Below are 19,836 nucleotides of genomic sequence, written 5' to 3'. Positions count from 1 at the left end.
GCCCCAGCCCCAAGGCGTGAAGGGGCCCCTCGGGGACGCGCGAAGCCTCGGGCCGGAAGCGCCGCTGAGGAGCGTCCGGGCAGAAAGAGCATCCGGGTCGGCCCCGCGCTGGGCGCCGCGCTGGGCGAGCAGCGTCCGGATTCTCTCCCTGGCTGGGGTGGGGACGGCGGCAGGCGGAAACGTGTGGCTCCACCCGAGGGCGGGCTGTCCCGGAGCAGGGCCGGGAGGGCGGGAGGGCGGCAGCTGTCAGGGCCTCTGCCTTGGAGGGGCTCATCGGGGAGAAGCGGGAATCCGCCAGCGCGGGTGCAGAATGATGTGATGAGATGGGCCCGGTGTGCTTCGTGCGTGCTCGGGCGCCTCTTGGCTTTTGGCCGGCGGCAGGCCCCGCACACGGGCGAGTTCCCAGCCCTAGAGCGACCAGTGCAAGATGTGGGGGCCCTAGGGACAGGGAAGCAACGAGGGGACGGTAGTAGAGAGAGGGTCAGGCCGCTGCCGAACCTCGCGGTTCCGTGTACGGATGACGTGTCCGCCACAGGCCCTCCGCGGACGGAGAGGCGCGGGCGGTTGCCTCGGGGCGGGGCGGGTAGGGGGGTCATTGGTGAGGGGTGCCGTGTTTCTGCCTGGGGAAGAGAGCGTTCTAGAGTCAGTTCTGCGGCTGATTGCCGGACTCTGAACTCCTAAAAGCCACTGGGCTGCACAGGGTCAGGTGTGGGCTGTGTCGTGTGTGACTTACACAGCTCAGGGATGAGGCTGGGAGGGAAAAGCGGCCGCCCACACGGAAGGGGACAGAGCGGGCAACAGAGGCAGCACAGCCAGAACGCGCGGCTCGCGGGGAGCACGGCGCCCATGCCGCAGGGCGCCCATGCCGGCGCCCAGATGCTGCTCTCAGGCGGAGCCCCACTCTGGCGAGGGACGGGTCCAGCGTGGCGGCCACACCGAGGACGTTTAGCGAGCGCTCATTCGCGGAGGCCCACCTCCCACTCACGGTCACTGAAGAGATGGACCCCGAGAGGCTGGTGGCTTTCTTCCCTCAGTCCCTCACATCGCTGTGACAGTCCCGTAGACCAGGCTGGTTATAAACGGCACACATTTGTTTCCCCAAGTCCTGGAGCCTGAGCACGTCAATGCTGAGCAGATGCGATGTCCAGTGAGAGCCTGGTGCCCAGGTGACCACCTCGCCGTGTCCTCAAATGGCAGCAGCGGGAGGGAACTCTCCAGAGTGTCTCTCATAAGCGCACTAATCCCTCACCTCAGGGGTCAAGATTTCAATTTAAGGACTTTGAGGGGACATAGGTGTCCCATCTAGGGCACCCCTCCCCCACATGGGTCCTTTGTGGCTTTTGGGCTGGGTCGGGACTAGACACTGGCTGGGACCTCAGCCCCAGTGTTCTTGCTGCTCCCTGGCTTATTCACTGCAAGACAGGACTCCCCAACGGAGTCCTTGACCTTTGGGAACATGTGACTCAAAAATAAGGACCAGGCAGTCTTCCCAGAGTTAAATGTGTTCATCCTTTTATTGATTATCTTCCATGCACACACACATGCAGCCAAGATGCCTGCTTTCTCATCACATTTCACAGTCCCCTCCCCCCTCCCTGCTGCACACACACCCACGCCCCCACCCCCAGACACTCAAAGCTGCAGGTAAGCGCTCAGATACAGGCAGTGGCACACTCGGCTGCAGGGCCACACGGCATCCCAGGGTGCTCTCCCAGGAGCCTCACGCACTGGTCCTTAGCATCTCTCCTCAAACGTTGCCCTTGAACCTCACACCTGTAGTAAGATCAGCATGGTGTGCTCCCCTCTCCCACAAAGGGCCTTCCCAGAGTCTCGATGCCCTCCCACCGCCCCATGTGGACCCTTAATAGCTCACACTCAGTTCGCTTTGCTGCTGGACCCAGTGTAAGGTAGGGGTAGGGGGGAAGGGGGGAAGGGCTTCATGCCCTTCTCCCCAGTGAATGCTGTTCGCTTTCACCTTGCAGTTCTCTCTCCTCTTTCCAGAATGACCTGAGGTGGCTCCTAGCTATGCTTGGCCCTCAGCCGCCACCTTTAGAGGCAACAGCTCATCATACCCAAGGAGTGCCAGGCCTTCAGGCTGATGGCCCAGTGCCCAGGCTGGGCTGCGGCTGACTCCACCATGGCTCCCCAGGCTCAGCACGCAGCCTGCAGGGGGCAGGCCCCTTCCTCCTCAGCACGGGTGCCTCCTCCAAGCACAAACTCCCTGCCGGCCCACTCCAGGACTGTGCCCTGGGCCAGGGGCCCCTTCTGTGTTTTCCTGGCCCCAGGCAGGCCTCGGTTGGGCCTTCACGGCTTGCATAACCATCCTCTATTTGCAAACCTGCTCCTTAGCAGCCAGGGCCAATGACAGGTACAATTTATCTCTGTACCTTGGACACCTGGCACATAGCAGGCACAAATCAACAGTAAACAAATGTGTGAATGATGGAGACTCCAGTCCACTGCTGCCAGCTCCTGGGAAGGGGCTGCAGACTTTTCTGAGGATGGAAGATGACCAGATGGCCCCAGAAAGAAAAATGAGGAAGGGTGTCTGGGCATCAAAATCAGGATGTCTGCATTTGAAAGGTACCATTTCACATGGGAACATATACACATATACACACACAGAAACATGTGCACACCCAGGCACACACACTCCCTCTCACATTCTGGGTCTGCAGGCCCTATGTGACTGGGTCCTCAGGCTCCATACTGTCCCAGCCCGAGTCCTTCTGAAGCTCCTGGAAGAAGAGCTGTCTCTGGAGATTCCGCAGGCTCTCCAGTGCCTCCGGGGACAGTTGTTTGGCTGACTGTCCCAAGTCCTGCCTGGCTTCCTCTTCTTCCACTTCCACCAGCCCATCAGGGGGCTGCGGGGAGCTTCTGGAGATGTAGCCCTGGTCAGACTGCACCGACTCCCGCTGCCCCTCCCCGTAGGGTGTGTGTAGCTCTTGGAGGGCCAGTGCCGGCTGCCCCCAGGCCTCTGGGGCCTGGTGGCTCAAGCTCTGCTGGAAGAGTGAGAGCATCAAGCCTCCGAGCTGCTCCCTTATGGCCTCGGGGAGGTCCTCCGACACTGCCCTCGGCGTGCTGCAGAGAGGGGTGTCCTCCAGGTCTACCGGCAGGAAGACCTGCCGCTGGGGGCCAGAACCCTCCAGCAGGGGGCAGGCCTCACCCTCCTCCACAATGGCCACCTGACTGGCTAGGCTGCTCCTTGGCACAGCAGGAGAGACAGGCTCCAGAGCCTGAGTGGGAGGGGCCCCGTCCAGGGCCAGCACCATGGTCTGCAGGCTCTGAGCCACCAGCTGCCCTTGGGGCTGATGCTGGGGGTGCAGCCGGGACACTCGCCCACCGTCCTCAGTCAGGAGCAGCTCCACTGCCAGGCCGTCCTCCGCAGTGGGCTCCCGCACCAGCGGCATCTGCTTCTCAATCCCACTTCCGGGCGGCAGCAGCGGCTCTTCAAACACCTCTTCGTCCAGGAACTGGAGGTCCTGGTCGGGTGCTGAGTAGAGGTTCTGGCGCTCGAACCAGTCGGGGCACTGCACCTGCCACTCGTGGAACCGGTCCACGGCCTGCCGGAGCTGCTGCCCACTGGGGCTCTGCAGGTAGTTGTCCCCAGTGAGCTCCCCCACGCAGTGCATCCGGCCTGGCTCAAACATCTCCAGGTCCTGGATCCGGAAGTACACCTCCTCAAACTTGTCCATGAGTGGGTACCTGGGCATGATGTGGAAGAGGTTGGGGATGTCGTCCTCGCTGCTGATGTCACTGAAGTAGCAGATGACATAGGTGCCAAAGCAGGCTGGCTTCTCAAAGTCCGGCAGGATCATATTCATGGCTGCAGTGAAGAGGTCCCCGGCGAGCCTCTGGTGGTCACAGCAGAGCTGGAGGACAGGCTCCTCCCAGCCGAGGATGGCCTGCCACTTGGCCCGGGTGCCTCGGGAGCAGAGGATGATGATCTTGGAGCTGCTGTCCACCATCTCCTGCTTCCGGCGGCCCACCCAGGTCATGATCCCCATCTCGGCAATGACTTGCTCCTCCAGCAGGTCAAGGGCCACTTCAGTGCTGCAGACGGTGATCAGGAACTGGGCAAACTTCAGGACCACGTCCACGTAGAGGGGGTGGTCAGCCGAGTAGACGATCCAGACCTTCCTAGGCTTCAGGGGAGGTGGCGTCAGGCCAGCAGGGGGCACAGCACCTGGGGGAAGAGGCAAGCCCAGCCCCTGGGTTCAGGTGTACTTGTGCTGACACTCCCACCACGGGCCCATGGGCAGACCGGGCCAGGCTATGCAACCAGCTCCGGGCCCTGGGGTGGGCCAGGTGTTGCGTCTGATCCGTCCTGGCTGCATGGAAAGAACCACAGCCTGGGGCCTCCTCTGCCCTTCACACTTCTGTCTGGCCTTCAGCCTACACTTTATTAAAAAGGAGAGAAGGGACAGAGGCCCGCCCATAGGACAGAAGTGTTATAGGGACAACCTCTTTTCACAGCAAATGGCGGGTGCCTGGTCTCCCTTCCCCTGAGGGATTTAAACAAGGTCCCCCAGCCTTGCCATCTAAAGGGGTGTAGGAGGTGGGCCCCCAAAAGGCAAGGCTCCTGAAGAGACACAGGAGTCAGACCCACCTAGGTATTATCAGGAGACCCCTCCAGCCCACCTTTCCAAACTGTCCCCCACCTGGTGTGCCCACACGAGGAAACACTAACCTGGGTCCCTGGTGCCTGGTTTCTCGCGATGAGACCCTGAAAAGAACAATGCTGCACTGGCTCTTTCGGAAGAGAAACAGGGACCCTGGCCACATCTGATGAAAGAGCTGCCCCCACAACTGCCCCCAGGGCCCCACAGAGGGGAAGGCAGCCAGAGGAGGGGGATCAGACACTCGGCTGTGACCCCTGGTTGGCTAAGACGAGTCCTGAGACCTGGGAATGTTATTAATGCCCCAGAAACTCAGTTTATTCCTCTGTGAAATGGGTTGGGGGTGTTCAATGAGCTGGTGTGTGTGAAGTGTCCAGCTCATTGGACACACAAAGGTGGCAGGGGGTCACAGGTGTTCTGGGAGCAGACCCAGCTGGCCCCCACCCTAGTGAAGGCTGAGGGCTCCCCTGCACAACCTGGCCACCTGCAAGGAGACTCTGCAGACATGTAACGGAAAGCCTTCCTGAGTGGTGTCCTGAGAGGAAGCAAAAACCTAGGGTCTCCTGAAGGAGTACTACCCCACCCTGTACGTCTTCTCCTGGTAGTTTGGAGGGAGGGAGGGAAAGTAGCATATTTGAGCAACGGCTCTCCTCAGAGATACAAAGAAGCAAGCACTGTCAGGTGCGGTGAAAAGCCTTCATCTCAACTACTCCCTCGCCCCTCCCCTGCCCCCAGGCCTTCCCAGGACCAGTGGGGTTCCTGTCCTTTCCAATGCCCACTGTGGCTGGGCACTTTAGGGTAGGTCCCAAGTGTGACAGCAGGGAAGTGACAAGAAGCATCTGTGACACCTACAACACACTCTGTGGTTCATGGAAACCTGAACTCCCTCAACCAGCCAACCAGCCGACCATCCTCTGGAGAAGGACCCTCCCCACAGGGCTCCTGGAGCCTGGGTTGGGGTTCTCCCCCCACCACCCGGTAGTAAACATGGACCAAAGACTGAATCCCGAGAGTCCTGCCTGGTGCAAGTGGCCTCCCGCGTCAACGGAGGAGGTGCTCAGGGTGCTGGGGGCCAGGGTGAGGCCAGGCCCCTGAACACAGACCCCGCCCCTCGCCTGCTTAGAAGTGGCTGGAGAGAGCAGCAGTGTGGAGGGGGACCCATATCTATTTATTTCTTTGTCCTAAAAAAAAATCCTATCCAGCCCCTTACCCGACAGCCTCCAGGTCATGCAGAGGATTAGCAGGATGGCGGAGCCCACCAGCAAGATGGCGATGCCTGTGATGAACACGTACACCCACAGGGGCATGTAGTCTGTGGGAGCAGAGCAGTGTGAGATGTGGCTGGGAGGCCTGCGATGCCAGCCCTGAGGTCCCCCACCCTGAGGACCCCTACCCCAAGGCCCAGCCTGCACCATGACATGCCTGCGGCCTCACCCAGCCCTGGGAAGGCCTGTTCAACCTTGGGTACCTGGCTCCACATGAGACTTAGTCAGGGGCTTCTCATGTGGCCCCCAAGGAAGGGCCCCTCGGGCCCCCCTTGGCACATGCTGGGAAGGAGCACTGTCCTTACCTGCAATCAGGCCTGCAATGAAAACAAGAGGAAATGGCATTTCACTTATTTGCAGGATCCCCAAACTGTCACCGACCCCACCAAGGGCCTGTGGATGGCTGTGGTCTGACACTGAGCCCTTTAGGTACGGGTGATGCTCGATGGAACCACCCACACAGAACACCTGGGTCTCTGGTCCACTGAGTGGCCCCCATCGCCCAGCTGGGAGGCTGTGCATCAGGCCAGGCCTGCGCCTGCTGCTTCCCGCTCAGAGTGGGTGGAGCCACAGGTTAGGCTGCAGGTGGCCTGTCAACAGGCTCTTGGAAGAGTCACAACATCTCTGAGCCTAGTTTCTTCATCTGTGAACCCAGGGAGGGAGTCTAGCCATGCTGGTATAATGGTTTCCAACTTGTAAGAATTAAAAGCAATGATGTGGCCCTGGCTGGTGTGGCTCAGTGGACTGAGTGCTGGCCTTCGAACCAAAGGGTTGCTGGTTTGATTCCCAGTCAGGGCACATGCCTGGGTTGTGGGCCCAGTTCCCAGTAGGGGGTGCATGAGAGGCAACCACACATTGATGTTTCTCTCCCTTCCCCTCTAAATGAATAAATAAAACCTTAAAAAAAACAACCACCCTTAAAAATGATGATCTGCCACAGCACTCTGTCCTGTGTGTGGGCATAACAACCCCATTCCCCAGTCACAGAGGATGAGGTCAGACAGGTGGCATCCTTTGCCCAAGACTATGTGGCTGAGATGGCATTCTGAAGTCCCACTGGGCGGAGTGTCTAAAGCCCTGCATCACAGGCCTGAATAACCCCAGTTAGACTCTGTCCTCACCCTCCAGACCAGGTCAGGGTTCAACATAGGCTGTTGACCTTTATCCGTTCTCAACCCCAGCATGTCCCAGAATGGCTGTGTGCCTCCTACCTGAAGGGTCCACAATTTTGGGGCAGCTGACATTCACAGTCCGTCTGTCACAGTCATTCAGACAGCTACTGAAGAAGGGCTGGATCTGAGAGCAGGGGACAGGGAACACAGGAACGCTGGGAGGCTGGGGACCCAGGGCCCCACTGCTGCTCTCCCAATAGCCGAGTGCCGGACCCTGGCTGTCAGGTGGCCCCTGTGCCCAGGGGAGGCAGGGGGCCACAGAGAGCAGTGGCATGGGGTCCTCAGGGTGCCTGTCAGGAGCTGTCCTCCTCCCATCCCTTGTCCCTGTGAAAGGAGTGCCCCGTGCACACGCTGCCCCTCCGAACCACACTCACCCACCTTCAGCTGGTGGCGGCAGCACCAATCAACGTTGGGCAGGATGAATGTGAGGTTGGCTCGCTGGTGGAGGGCCTCCGCTGTGGGCTGCAGGGGAGGGGTGGGGTGAGGCTCACAGTGGGGGCTGTCAGGGTGCTGTGGGATGGCCAGGACCAACGCCTTCCGGATTCTGTGCCCACAAAACTACATTTTCCAGGTGCTTGGGCCCTCTGGGAACTCAGGACACAGCCAGTGACTGGCACTTCCCCCTCGGCTCTGGGTGTGGGAGCTCGCGACAGACCTGTGCCCACCCCCTGCGGCTCGGCCCTGTTTTCTGTGTTCATTGCGCCCTGGCTTCACCTGATTGCCTCATCTTCAGTTACCCTTCCTCCACATTTGAACACTTTAAACGTCTTCAAATCCTTTTTGAAATAAGCTGAATCAACAAAGCCCAACAAGAAGAGAACAGGGGAGAAAGTGTGGGAGGGAAGGCTGAATAGGCCCTTGTTGGGTGGCTCAGTGGGTTGGAGTGTTGTCCTGTAAACTGAAGGGTTCTGAGTTCAATTCCCAGCCAGGGCACATGCCTGGGTTGTGGGTTTGATCTCCAGTCGAGGCGTGTATGGGAGGCAATGGATCAATGTTTCTCTGTCACATCGATGTTTCTCTCTGTCTCCCTCCCTTCCCCTCTCTCTAAATCAATGGGCATGTCCTTGGGTGAGGATTTAAAAAAACACAAAGACATGGTTGCTGAGCAGGGCAGAGACCAGCTACATTCTGGCACTACAGATAGCTAGAGCAAACGGAAACCTCAACCACAGCACAGGTATGTATCAACTACACCCTGAATGCCAGGCTCCTGGCAAACGCAGCTCTGTGAGGACCAGTGGGGGCAGAGAGGCGGCTCTGAACTGTGTTTAGGGGTGCAGGGGGCAGCGTTACCGCAGGTATATCCACTGTGTGTTGGAAACAAGTCTGGTTGTCCTCTCGCGGGAAGCTCTCCAGCAGGATCTGGTAGCGGGCAGACTCGTTCCACGGGGTGAAGCTGGCTTGCAGCTTCTGGGAGGCTTCCAAGAGGACCAGGGTGATGTTGGGCTCCCACAGGCTGCCTGCCCCGGGCACAGACACAGGTGGGCATGAGGTGGGGCCTGTGTGCCCCCAAGGAGACTCCCCTGGCAGGGCCCCTGGCCACACTCACCTGAGCTCACGCATGGCCTGGTTTCCCTCATCACGTGGTCATCACAGTCTGCAGACCCAGAAGAGTGAGAGCGTTAGGCCCCTGTCTTATCAAGCTTGCTCTCCTTCCCGGCTGTGGACACCTGAGGTCACCACCTTTTCTTTCCAAGGAGCCTGTTCAAGGATGGCCCCTTCGGGGCAAGCTCCAGGACCAGACTGTGGCCATCGGCTTGAGGTTCCAGGAACCCAGGGCCAGCCTGCTGGCCTTGTGATGAAGGGCAGCCCCACGTGGTGAAGGGCAGGGCACACTCACTCGGCACAAGGAGGGTCCTAGACTGGTGGTTCGGGTCCCCGTCAGGTATGGGCTTGGGCAGGTGGTGGACGGTCACTTCGTATTCCCGGCCAGGCTCTACCACAAAGTGGCTGAAGGCAAAGCGCCACTGAAGAGAGGGGAGGAGGGCGTGTTGGATGGGTGGCCCGCTGTGCCTCTCGCGAAGCTGCACCCAAAGCACCGCCCCCCCCCCCAAGAGCTCAGTGAAACAGAAAGAGTAACCATCAAAACAAGACCCCAAATCAGAGACTCCTGGATCTGGGCTCTGTCTCCTCTGGTCCTTCCTGCCCATTTTAAAGCATCTGGATCTGACCCAGGAGACTCAGGGGTGAGCCCTCTGCCCCCACTGGCCCTTCAAAGTGCAGAGCAGAGGCGTCAGGGGGCCAAGCCAGGACTTGGGGCCACTGGAGAGCTGGCTCCCAGGAGGCAGCTAAAAGCTGTGTGTTCGGTGACTCTTCCTCCTCCAGTGGGAGAGCCAGGGATCTCTTGAGAATGTTCTGGAATAATCTGGTGCAGCAGGAAGGCTACTAATGACCAATGGAGGGGTTTTCTGGATGGTTCAGATGACAGCTACTGACAACAACTTCCGTCGTCTGTACCCCAATTGGGGGCAGGGTCCTCAGTGTCTAAAGTACCTAGGCACCTGGTCCTCACCATGTACCGGGCACTTGAGGCTGGGGTCCCTGATTAAACAGGGGCAGGGGTCTGTCGCTGCTGCCTGTGTTTGTGGGAGATCTAAATGAGGGTTTTCAAACTGGCATCAGAATCGCCTGGAGCCAAAATTGTGCAGTGCTCACAAGCCGGCGCCCTGCCTGCTCCGGTCCTCTGGTCCAGGCACAGCATGTCCCTTCCGGAGGCTCCGATTACTCTTGGTTACAAATGAAGGTGGCTGGGGGCGGACTGGGGAAGTCCGCTGCCCCTCCACTTCCTGCAGTGACTTGCTGCGGAAGGTTGGAAAGAAACACAGGGCTTGCGCTCAACTGGGAAGTTCCCCAAAACATGCCCAGAAGCTCGACTCTTACCGGCTTGCGATGATGCTGCAGCTTGGAGAGAAACTCAAACTTGACACACAGCCGCTCGTTGGTGCTCAGCTGCAGGACAGAGACCTCCGCCCCCTCCAGGCAAAGGATGCTGGCTGCGGTGGGGTGGGGGTCAGGAGAGGAGACAGTTGTGGGTGAACAAGACCAGCCACTGGGTGTGTCACTTCCCTCTGGGGTAAGAACATCTGCGTCTTACCCAACCCTCCACTTCCTGCTCCTCCCAGCTCCTGGGCCTGAGTCGGCTGCTGCTTGCCCTGCAGAGGTTGCTTCCCTGCAAGGCAAGGCCGAGCAGGACTTCACACTGGGCCGGGAGCACGGGCTTTGCAAGTCTGGGGCGGAGGTGTTGGCAACAGGGCGTGGGGACCGAATGTGGCCACCGCCACCGTCCTGGAAGATGTTGTCACAGTGGCAGCAGCCGGGGCCACAGAAAGAAAAGCGGCCCACCCGGGCTCGCTCTTGTCAACCCCACTCTCCTCAAGTCTGCAGTGCAATGGCCTCACCCCGAGGTCTGGGGGTGTCACTTCAGGGGACAGCAGCCCCTGGATTAAGGGGGAAAGCAGATTGGCAAAAGTGGGACTATTTCCCTGGAAACATCTGGTGCCGCGGCAAATCTTCACCACGCAGCCTTTCCCCAGGGAGGTAAAGACGTTAGGCTGAGGGAAGGCCTGTCACAGACGGTGGTGGGGCGGGAGCAGATTGACGAGGTCCGGTCTCTGAAACGCTGAAAAAGTATTCGCTGCATGACACGCAGGACGCTTTCAGCTCTAAATCGGGGCCCTTGTGTCTGAGCGCAGGATGGGGAACCTGACTCTGAGTCTGAGGGGCAGCTAGGTGGTCCAGCTTGTGGGTACACCTGCAGGGGCAGGGTCCCCCGGTCCTGCGAACAGGCCCACTCACCATCCGTCTGCAGTGCCCACTGGACATGAACCACAGGGACACGGTCTCCATCCTGGGTGCGGGCCACCCGCACCTCAACCTGGACATCTTTTGGGGATGAGGGGGTCAAGTTTCGAGGTTGAATCCAGCTGTCATCCAGGCAGGTACCTGGTAGCCAGGAAATGCGGACATCAGAGATGGCCATGGCCTGCAAGACTCTGGAGAAACTGCGAGGAATGGAAGCGTGCATGTGGGATGCCCAGGTGTATGTCCCGTCTCGAGAGCGGGACCCTACCCAGTCGGGGCCCACAACCTCGACCCTTGGAGAGGCTCTCAGTGGCCGTCCCCCTTTTCCTCGTGCTAGTCTGGGGTCACCGCAAAGCCTTGGAGCCAAGGGAGAGCAGAGCGCCACAGCTGGGTTTCGAGATGGAGCGGCGCTTGGAGATGGGGGCTGAGGAAGGACAGGGCACAGGTCAGAGTTGCTTTAATTTTTAATTAGGGACACACCACGGTCCCTAATTAGCACAGACACTTGAAATTTATGCCTCCTTCCTGAACTAAAGCAGAGAACAGCCTTGGCTGGTGTGTTTCAGTGGACTGAGTGCTACTGGCCTGAGAACCAAAAGGTGGCCAGTTCAATTCCCAGTCTGGGCACAGGCCTGGGTTGCGGGCCAGGTTCCCAGTAAGGGGTGCTTGAGAGGAAACCACACATGGATGTTTCTCTCTTTCTTCCTCCTTTCCCCTCTCTAAATATAAATAAAATCTTTTTTTAAATTTAATTTATTTATCTTTAGAGGGGAAGGGAAGGAGGAAAGGAGAGAAACATCCATGTATGGTTGCCTCTCATGAGTCCCCTGCTGGGAAGTGGCCTGCAACCCAGGCGTGTGCCCTGACTGGGAATTGAACCACGATCGTGTGGTTCGCAGGCCCGAGCTGAATCCACTGAGCCACACCAGCCAGGGCTAAATAAAATCTTAAAAAAACACCCCCAAACCAACACAGAACAAAATCCACGGCAAAGACGCGCCCCCCTTTACAGTGGGGCGACTGGCACAGGGAGGAGCACTCCTCGGGGTTCACCTGTGAGCCCAGAGGCCAGCTCTGGTCCTCCCTGCCGCCCGGGTGACGCGCGTCCTCCCAGGAAGCACGGGTGCGGGCACGCGCACGCTTCTCCAGGGCGCCTGCCACTAGAGGTGCAGCCCTTGCCTGTCAGCGATCAGCACAGGCCGACGCTTTCTTATCAAAGCAGCAGTAAGAATAAAGAAGACCACTTACTGTTCTTGACTTGGCAGTTCAGCCCCTGTGGGGAAGAAAAGGAGGTAATTACGGATGGGAAGGACTTTCACTCGCAGGCTGGGGCCCACTTTCCTCTGCCTTCTTCTCAAGGATGGAACCTCCCGGCCCTGCCCCCCACTTCTGAGGGTCCATCGGGGAGGGGACCAGATGATCCTGGCACTTTTCTCATCCGGCTCCACAGAGAAACAGGAGACATGGGGACAGGGGGCGGGAAGTGAGACAGGTGTTCTCTGAGTGGCCTTCCAAGCTGAGAACCTTCCCTTTAGGAGATGCTGTGAGGGTCCCGTGGGGGCCCGGTGACAGGCCTCTCACCTCGGAGGTTCCCACCTGCCGTCTGCAGGTGGTGCTGGGACAGAGGGAAACAGAACCCCGTTCCTGCCCCAGAGACTCCACAAAGTCCCTCCCAGCCCCCGGAAGGGGTGTCGGACCCTGTGCTGCATGAGGCACGGAGCATGTTGTCTCTCGTGAAAGCTCACAAAACCCAGGAGCAGAGGCAGCTCAAGACACCCAGCACAGCCAAGCCTCTGTCTCCTCGGCCAGGAGATCAGTACCACCACAGCACCCTCGTCCCGGCGTCCCTGAGAATTAAATGGTGCAGAAAGTCGAGCTCCTGGGGTGGGAGGGGGCTGGCAGTGATGGGTTGGGTGTGTACGATGCTTTTCACCTCTGATGTGTCCATCTCAAAAAATCTCAAGCGATGGCAGTGCACGTGTGTGCCAGTGAACACCACTCAGAGAAACGGTGCACGCTCCCCACCGGTAGACAGGGTGCTGGACGCCCCGGGGAATCGGGAGGAGGGTTTCTGTCAGCTGCAGCTGCCACACCTAGGTGAGGCTGGGTGTGCCCCGCATCCGGCTCCTAGTGGCTGTCCTTTCATCAAGTCGCAGGGTCCCCTCCTGTAGAGCCTGGCACGTAGTAAGTACCAGCTGTTGCCACAGGGGGCAGTGGGGCGAGGGCCAGACACGCCCTTTGGGGCAGGAAGCCTGAGGCTGGAGTGCACCAGAAACAGGGTCTCTGAGCCAAGGGATGGATGGAGGCGTGGGAACGGGGCACTGTGGAGAGGCGGGGGGACAGGGAGCAGAGAAGACGCTGTCCTACTCAGTTTGTCCCTGATGCAGGTGAAGAGACAGTGTCCCCCAGTAGCCCCAAGAGCTTGTCTGGGCGTGCTGGCCACCCAGAGTCTACCTCCCGAGGATACCAGCTTGCCGGGGCCTGACGGTATGCATCCTGCCCGGCTCCTCCGATGGAAGCTCCCCTTGGCCCCAGAGCAGCCCCATGTCCAAAAGACGCCCCTCGCCGCCCCCTGCCCCACACTCTAACACATGTCCCCTGGTTCCTGGATGGCCGGGAGGCAAGCCCCCTGCACGGTCTAGTCCTCCCGGGAACAGGGAAGCTCTGCCAGAACACACAGGCAGACGCGCTCTCTGAGTGACCCCACTACCCACTGGTGGCTCCCCAAACCCACGGCAAGATGGTGCCATGTCTTCATGGGGACGCAGAGGCAGCACGAGGTCTGGACACGCACTCAGCTGATGAAGGGTGACGCAGGCGGGTCTCCTCCCGTTTCCCGAGGCTGATGGGAATAGCCTGGCACTTAGCTCCATTTCTGGCCTGGATTTTCCAAGCCGTTGCTGTCTGTATGTATTTTCCTTCCATTACTGATTTCCTTATAGTTTTTACATAAAACAGCTCCTGAACCTGACCCAGCACCTCTCGAGCTCTCATCGGCGAGCAATGCCCAGGTTTTTTCCTCCATTGATGAACCAGGCATCCTCCTAAGCACTTCACACACGTCACTCAATCTCCACAACAGTCCCCTGGGGTATGGGCCACTGTCTCGGTTTTAGTGACCACAAACCTGAGGCTCAGGCAAGTCAGCTCAGAGCTCCCCACTGCCAACACACTGGTCCCTGCAGCTGGGCCTTGGGCCCTGTGGTCCTACTCAGCACTGTCCTGCCCTCTGAATAGAATGGGGGGACAGCACTATCAACCCTCAGCGGTGAAGAGAAAGAAACAAACAAGACTGTCGTCAAGCTGTGCACTTGATGGCCACATGCGGAGCCTGGAAACCTCGGCTCATGGCTCAGCAGGGGCAGCTGGGTCCCTGGACACCTGGCCCCTCCAGCACATGCGGCCATGTCGGCCTGCAGGTTGCTGAGGGCCCCGGCTGAAGGAGCACCTGCCCACCCCCCCACAGTGCCCCGAGCCTTCCGACGCCACAGCCCACGCCGGCTGACCCCTTCCCATGTCCAGCAAGTTATCCGCTCTCCGGAAAACCCCGTGAGATCAGGGTCACCTCCTTTAGAGGTGAACTCATGGGTCGCAGCCGTGAAGGGAGACAGGAGGGGCAGTGGGGCCAGGGAGGGGGGCGGGGGCTGACTCTCAGCCACGCACCCTCCCCCTACACCGCACAGTCTCCACCTCTCCTGCTCTTTGCTGTTAGTCTCTAGACCAGAGGCCAGCGGGGAGGGGAAGAAAGACATGAGTAGGATGACAGGGGAACCTCCTGACTCTGCTGGGTCTACCGGCTGCAGCTGGCCCAGCCCAGACACGCCCACGGTGCGGAGGCACCACAGAACCCCCCTCCCACACTGCGGAGTGCGGCCTCACGGAGAGCAGCTTCAGCCGCCCGCAGATGAGGCTGAGGCCAAACACTGTTCTACCGCAAATCAAAACCGCAAGCGCTCAGGCCAAAAAGCAGTTCGGAATGCCACGCACGTTCTGAGAAAACAGTGTCTCAACAGTCACAGTCCAGGTCCAAGCCTCTGCGGGCTTTCCTCTGGGTGGGCTGCCACGGGAAAGCCGGGAAAACCGGACGCCTGGAGCCAGGCCGCTCAGGGTTTCCCCAGCACTGACCTCTGAGGGGGGCGTGGCGTGGCGTGACCCGGGTTGGGAGGTGCCGGTCCAGGCAGCAGGGCGCAGGGCTGGGCCTGGCCCGCAGGAGCCATTCACTCACCACTCACGCCTGCCACGGTTCTGTTATTCCACAGACATTTGCCCAGCCCCCACCTCCTGTGTCCCCAGCGCTGGGCTAGAGCAGAACAGGCTCCTCTGTCTCCAAGAGAGTTGTCCCTGAGCGCTGAACCCAGCTGCACCACGGATGGCCGGTTCCGTTCTGTGAAGCCGCATGGGCCCCTTTGAGACCCTCCCACCGTGGAAACGGGGAAAGCCAGATGCAGGCAACTAAACGTCCGAGGTTGCAGAAAGCAGAAGTGATGAGGTCAGGATGCAAACCTGGGTCCCCGTCACTATACAGGGCGCCGCATCCCCTAAAACACCAGCAGGGAGCCCTGACTTAGTGGTCTGAGTGTGTGCCTGCAAACCAAAGGGTTGCTGGTTTGATTCCCAGTCCGGACACTCTCCTGGGTTGTAGGCCAGGTCCCCAGTGAGAGGTGTGTGTGGTGGGGGGCAACCACACATTGATGTTTCTCTCTCTTCCTCCCCACTCTCTAAGAAAATTAAGAAAGAAAATCTTAAAAAACAAAACAAAAAAACCCACTAGCAGGGAGACAGCTCTGAGGGCTGTAGTTTCCTTCTTTTCAAAGGGCCAGTCAATGTCGCAGGGAACGGGCAGTTCACCCAGGCGCATCGTCTGAGGGCCAGGTGCTGGGGGGGGAAGGGCAGGCAAACCTGGCCCACGAGCATCTCCCTCCAGCCTCTCTGGAGCCGCGCTGCTCAGGAGCAGCTCAGGTCAAAGGCGTTTACTCCAGCCCGGCTCTCAGGCCAGCCACAGGCCGTCCTCACCTCCCTCTGCAGCTTCTCTCCCCTTCCGGCCGTAGGCCCTCTGCTGCCTACCCCCCCTCCCCCCACACCGCTGCCCACCCCGGGGCTGCTGCCCACCCCGGGGCTGTCGGTTCCCACTACCCTGGGGGCCACGCCCCTTTGTGTCACTACAAATACCCCAGCAGGGGGCGACTTTTCTTCCCCCCAGAATGCTGCCCACTCACTGGCTGTACAAAGCGCTGTGGGGCCAGGGCAGGCCTCTGTGTGCCACAGCTGCCGGCTCCAAGCCCCTTCCCTCCCGGGTCAGTTAGTCCCTCGGACAGCCACTAGCGCCTCTTCACAGTCTCAGTCCCCAGCAGCAGTCCCTCGCGCTTTGTGGACGCCTGGCAAAGGGCTGCTATCAAAACAGAGTTCAGAGAACTCAGGCAGAAGGGCTCCGCACTCAGCAGGCAGGAAGGACCTGCGGGACTTGGCCCCCTGCTCTGCGCAGCGGCAGCGGTGGGAGCCGACGGGCGTTCCCGAACTCATTCACATGGAAACACGTGGAAGCACTGTCCCCTGCCAAACAGCCACTCCCCACCCATCCTCTCCGGGTAAACCGTCTACAACGTGCAACAGGGAGAGCTGTCTCCACACTGGTCTCATATCCTTTGACTCACACGCGGCTCATTACTCCCCGGGGTCAGTGGTGGCGGCCGCGGGGGCGTAGCGGGGACCAGAGAGACGGTGGAGGAGAGAAAGCAGCTGTGGAAGCAGGCACTGTGTGTTTGCTGTTTCTTTTCCCCCTTTGGTTGGTCCTCCACCCCAGGGCCACTATCCAGGGGGAGAGGGCGGGGGTATCACTTCCTGTGGCCACAGCTCGGGTCCTAATCGAAGGCAGCGAGAGGTGGCGGCGACCCCAGCCCGAGGGCGGAGGTGCTGGTGCCGCCGCAGGGGGCGGTGTGTCCTCAACCATCCGCCAGTTCCCAGCGCTTCGCGCTCCTGGGGAGCACGAAAACCACGCGACCCGCGTCTCTCCGGAGGTTCAGGCCCCGGGCCGCCCTGGCTTGTGAACACCCTTTTCTGGCCGAGGGTCACCCTGCCTCCCGGAGAGCAGGCTGACATCCCCCGGGGCCTCACCTCTGACCCGGCTGCTGCGGGCTGGCCGGGCTGCTCCGGAGGGGAAGGAAGCCTTGAGGTCGGACAAGCAACCCTGGCTCCGCGGCGACCACTCGGACACGGAGGGATCTGCAGGGCGCACGGCGGGCTGCTCCGCCAGCCCCCTCGGCACCCGCGGTCTAACCAGCTCCGCCCTGTCTTTCGCGCCAGGCGGGCCTCGGTCTACTTCCCCAAACAGTGGGGCCCCGAGGAGGTGTCCCGCCCGCCCGCCCGCCCAGGACGGCGGTGAGGTTGTGCAACACGCGCCGCGCGACCTCTTCCCCCCCCCCTCCCCGCAAACGCCGTCTTGCCCCGGGTCCACACTGCCCCTCCCGCCCCCGACCTCGACTGTCCTCCCCGGGGGGCACCCGCTCCTCGTGCCAAGCTCGGACCCTCGGAGACCCCAGCACGGACTTCCTGCCCACCCCGCTCCGCAGCCTCCCGGCCGCTCCGGGGCCTCCCGGTCACGGGCGGGGGGGGGGTGCGGGGAGACGGAGCGAGGGGGGGGGCGCTCTCACCTCCTGGGAGCAGACGGGGGCCGGGTGGTCCAAGAGCCGCAGGGCAGCGCCAGCCGGGGCCGGCCAGTGCAGGAGCAGGAGCAGCAGCCACAGCGGGAGCCCAAGGAGGCCGAGGGGCCAGCGGAGCGGGGTGCCCATGGTCCCGGCACCGTGGCGGAGCACGCGGCCCGGAGCCGGGGGCGCAGCGAGGGGACGCGCGAGCCTGGCCGGGGCTCCGCAGTCCCGAGTAGCCAGACTTCGTCCGCTTCCGGCTCCCAGCCCAGCGGAGGGGCGGGCCGAGTCGAGGGGAGGGCCCCGGGCCCGGCACCTCCCTCGCCGCCCCGCCCCGCCTGCGCGACCAGGTGCGCGCTCCCCGCGCCCGGCCCGGGCCCCGCCCCGCGGGCCCGCTTCGCGATTCGTGCCGCTCTTATCCTCACGCTAGGAAGTTCGGTTTTCACCCCTTGCTGTCGCCCCTGCTCCGACTTCTTTCTCGGTCCTTGGACGTCGGGCCCCAACTCGAGACTCGAAGGACGTCTGTCCTCCGAACCCCTGCCCCTCTTTACGCCCTCCTGCCCTTCTCCAGCTGGCCTTTCTCTTTCTCCAGCAGGCGCGCGGACCTGACCGGCACCTCCCTCTGTCCGGCTCTGGCGGAGGGACTCGGCGCCGCCCCATCTCGCACGCGCGACGCGAACTTGAAGACGGGATCACTGGCCTCGCACTGTCCTGTGTCCCCGAGTGCCGCGTTGGCCGAGACTTACTCCCCGTCTGCTGAAGGGCTGTCGTTGCCCCTTGGCATGTTAGTCTCAGTGAGAACAGGTCTTCTCCAGCCCCTGTCGGGCGTGGCCCCTTGTCCCGCGTTCCGGCTACTTCCCCTGCCAGACCCTGGCCTTTTTCTGCCCACACGCTCCAGACACATACGCGTTTCGAACACCCCATTTTTTATCCCCTTTCTCCCTTCTTCCTAAAGCCACCCGCCTCCGCCTTTCCTTGCCTTTGAAGCCCATAGAATCTAGACGCATTTAGCATTTCCCAGTGCTTTCCACACACCTGGCTTGGAGCTCCCAGATCTGGACGGTGGATTGTACCTCTATCCGTAGCACCCACTGCCCTTCCCGCTGCTGGCAGATTCCTGGGGACCATCACCGTGGTCGCCCCCACTGCCCGCCCCCCAGAAGACCCCACTGTATCAGGCCTGAAGCTCCATAGTCTACCAATATCTTCACTTGTTTATTCCTAAAAGCACTCTGAGCCCTGGCTGTGCGGCTCAGTAGACTGAGTGCTTGTCTGCGAAGCGGGGAGATCACTGGTTCAATTCCCAGTCGGGGCACTTGGCTGGGTTGTGGGCCATGTCTCAGGTAGGGGGTGTGTGAGAGGCAACCACACATTGATGTTTCACATGGATGTTTCTCTCCCTCTCTCCCTCCCTTCCCTCTTTCTCCTCCATTCCCCTCTCTATAAAAATAAAAAACTAAACTTTGAACCCTTCCTGATCGGTATACATACAAGAATCAACCCGCTCTAGTAAGTGTATCTTAGCGCTGTTCCTTCTGCTCCCCACACTTCTGCAGCCCGCGGTGAGCCCTGGACTAGGGGCTTGCTCTGATTCAGGTTCAACATTCCCCACAGGAAGACCTCCTAGGTGGTGCTGTAAGCCTCAGAAGACACCACATCGGGACACCTATATAGTTTTATCTATTTTCCCTTTTTCTTTTTTTTTTGTTAAAAGATTTTATTTCTTTATCTTTAGAGTAAGGGGAAGGGAGGGAAACATCGATGGGCGATGGGTTGCCTCTCACACGCACCCCAACAGGGGACCTCACCTGCAGCCCAGGCCTGTGCCCTGACCAGGAATCGAACCAGTGCGCTTTCAGTTTGCCAGGCAACGCTCAATCCACCGAGCCACTCCAGTGAGGGCTATTAATTTTTCTATTCTTTATTAAAATGATTCGCATGCCACACAAGTTGGCATTTAGAGGGGCCAGTTCTACGTTGCTTAGTAGTCACAGGGTTGTAAACAGGCCTCCGAGATCTAGCTCACTTATCCGGCCACGTTTGATCACCTGGTTACAGCGGAGCCCGCCACAGCAGAGCCGCTGTAATTGCACTAACATTACTGAGCTCCGGGAGCCGCAGCCGCACTGGGCACCGGACGCAGCAGAAAGGCAGCAGAACAGGCGTTCCGAGCAGTCCTGTGTGAGCTGAGAGCACAGCCCCAGTAGGGCGAGGGGGCTGAAGTCAGGCCCCTTGCGGAAGTGGGTGTTGGGGAAGCGGGGCTCCCACAGGGAGACTTCATTAGCGAGGTCTCGGGAGGGCCAGCGGGGGGCTGCATGCCTTTGCTCTCCCTTCCCCACGC

General features: G+C 60.3%; 1 protein-coding gene across 1 annotated transcript; it reads right to left on the bottom strand.

Moving 5' to 3' along the window:
• Nucleotides 1–1,490: 1,490 nt before the first annotated feature.
• IL17RA (interleukin 17 receptor A) lies at nt 1,491–17,762 on the bottom strand. The gene is made up of 13 exons (XM_037058058.1): nt 17,505–17,762; nt 12,106–12,130; nt 10,852–10,998; nt 9,937–10,049; nt 8,897–9,023; nt 8,606–8,653; nt 8,350–8,516; nt 7,435–7,518; nt 7,096–7,180; nt 6,190–6,201; nt 5,830–5,931; nt 4,691–4,726; nt 1,491–4,186 (listed from the first exon to the last, which is right to left on the bottom strand). The coding sequence occupies exons 1-13, from the start codon at nt 17,640–17,642 to the stop codon at nt 2,682–2,684; spliced, it is 2,589 nt and encodes an 862-aa protein (XP_036913953.1). The 5' UTR covers nt 17,643–17,762; the 3' UTR covers nt 1,491–2,681.
• Between the last annotated feature and the right edge of the window lie 2,074 nt (nt 17,763–19,836).

The sequence above is a fragment of the Sturnira hondurensis genome, unplaced genomic scaffold (assembly GCF_014824575.4).
Source record: "Sturnira hondurensis isolate 20B ecotype Veracruz unplaced genomic scaffold, ASM1482457v3 Scaffold0009812, whole genome shotgun sequence".
Taxonomy (NCBI): domain Eukaryota; kingdom Metazoa; phylum Chordata; class Mammalia; order Chiroptera; family Phyllostomidae; genus Sturnira; species Sturnira hondurensis.
This window is presented reverse-complemented; position numbering and strand designations above follow the sequence as displayed.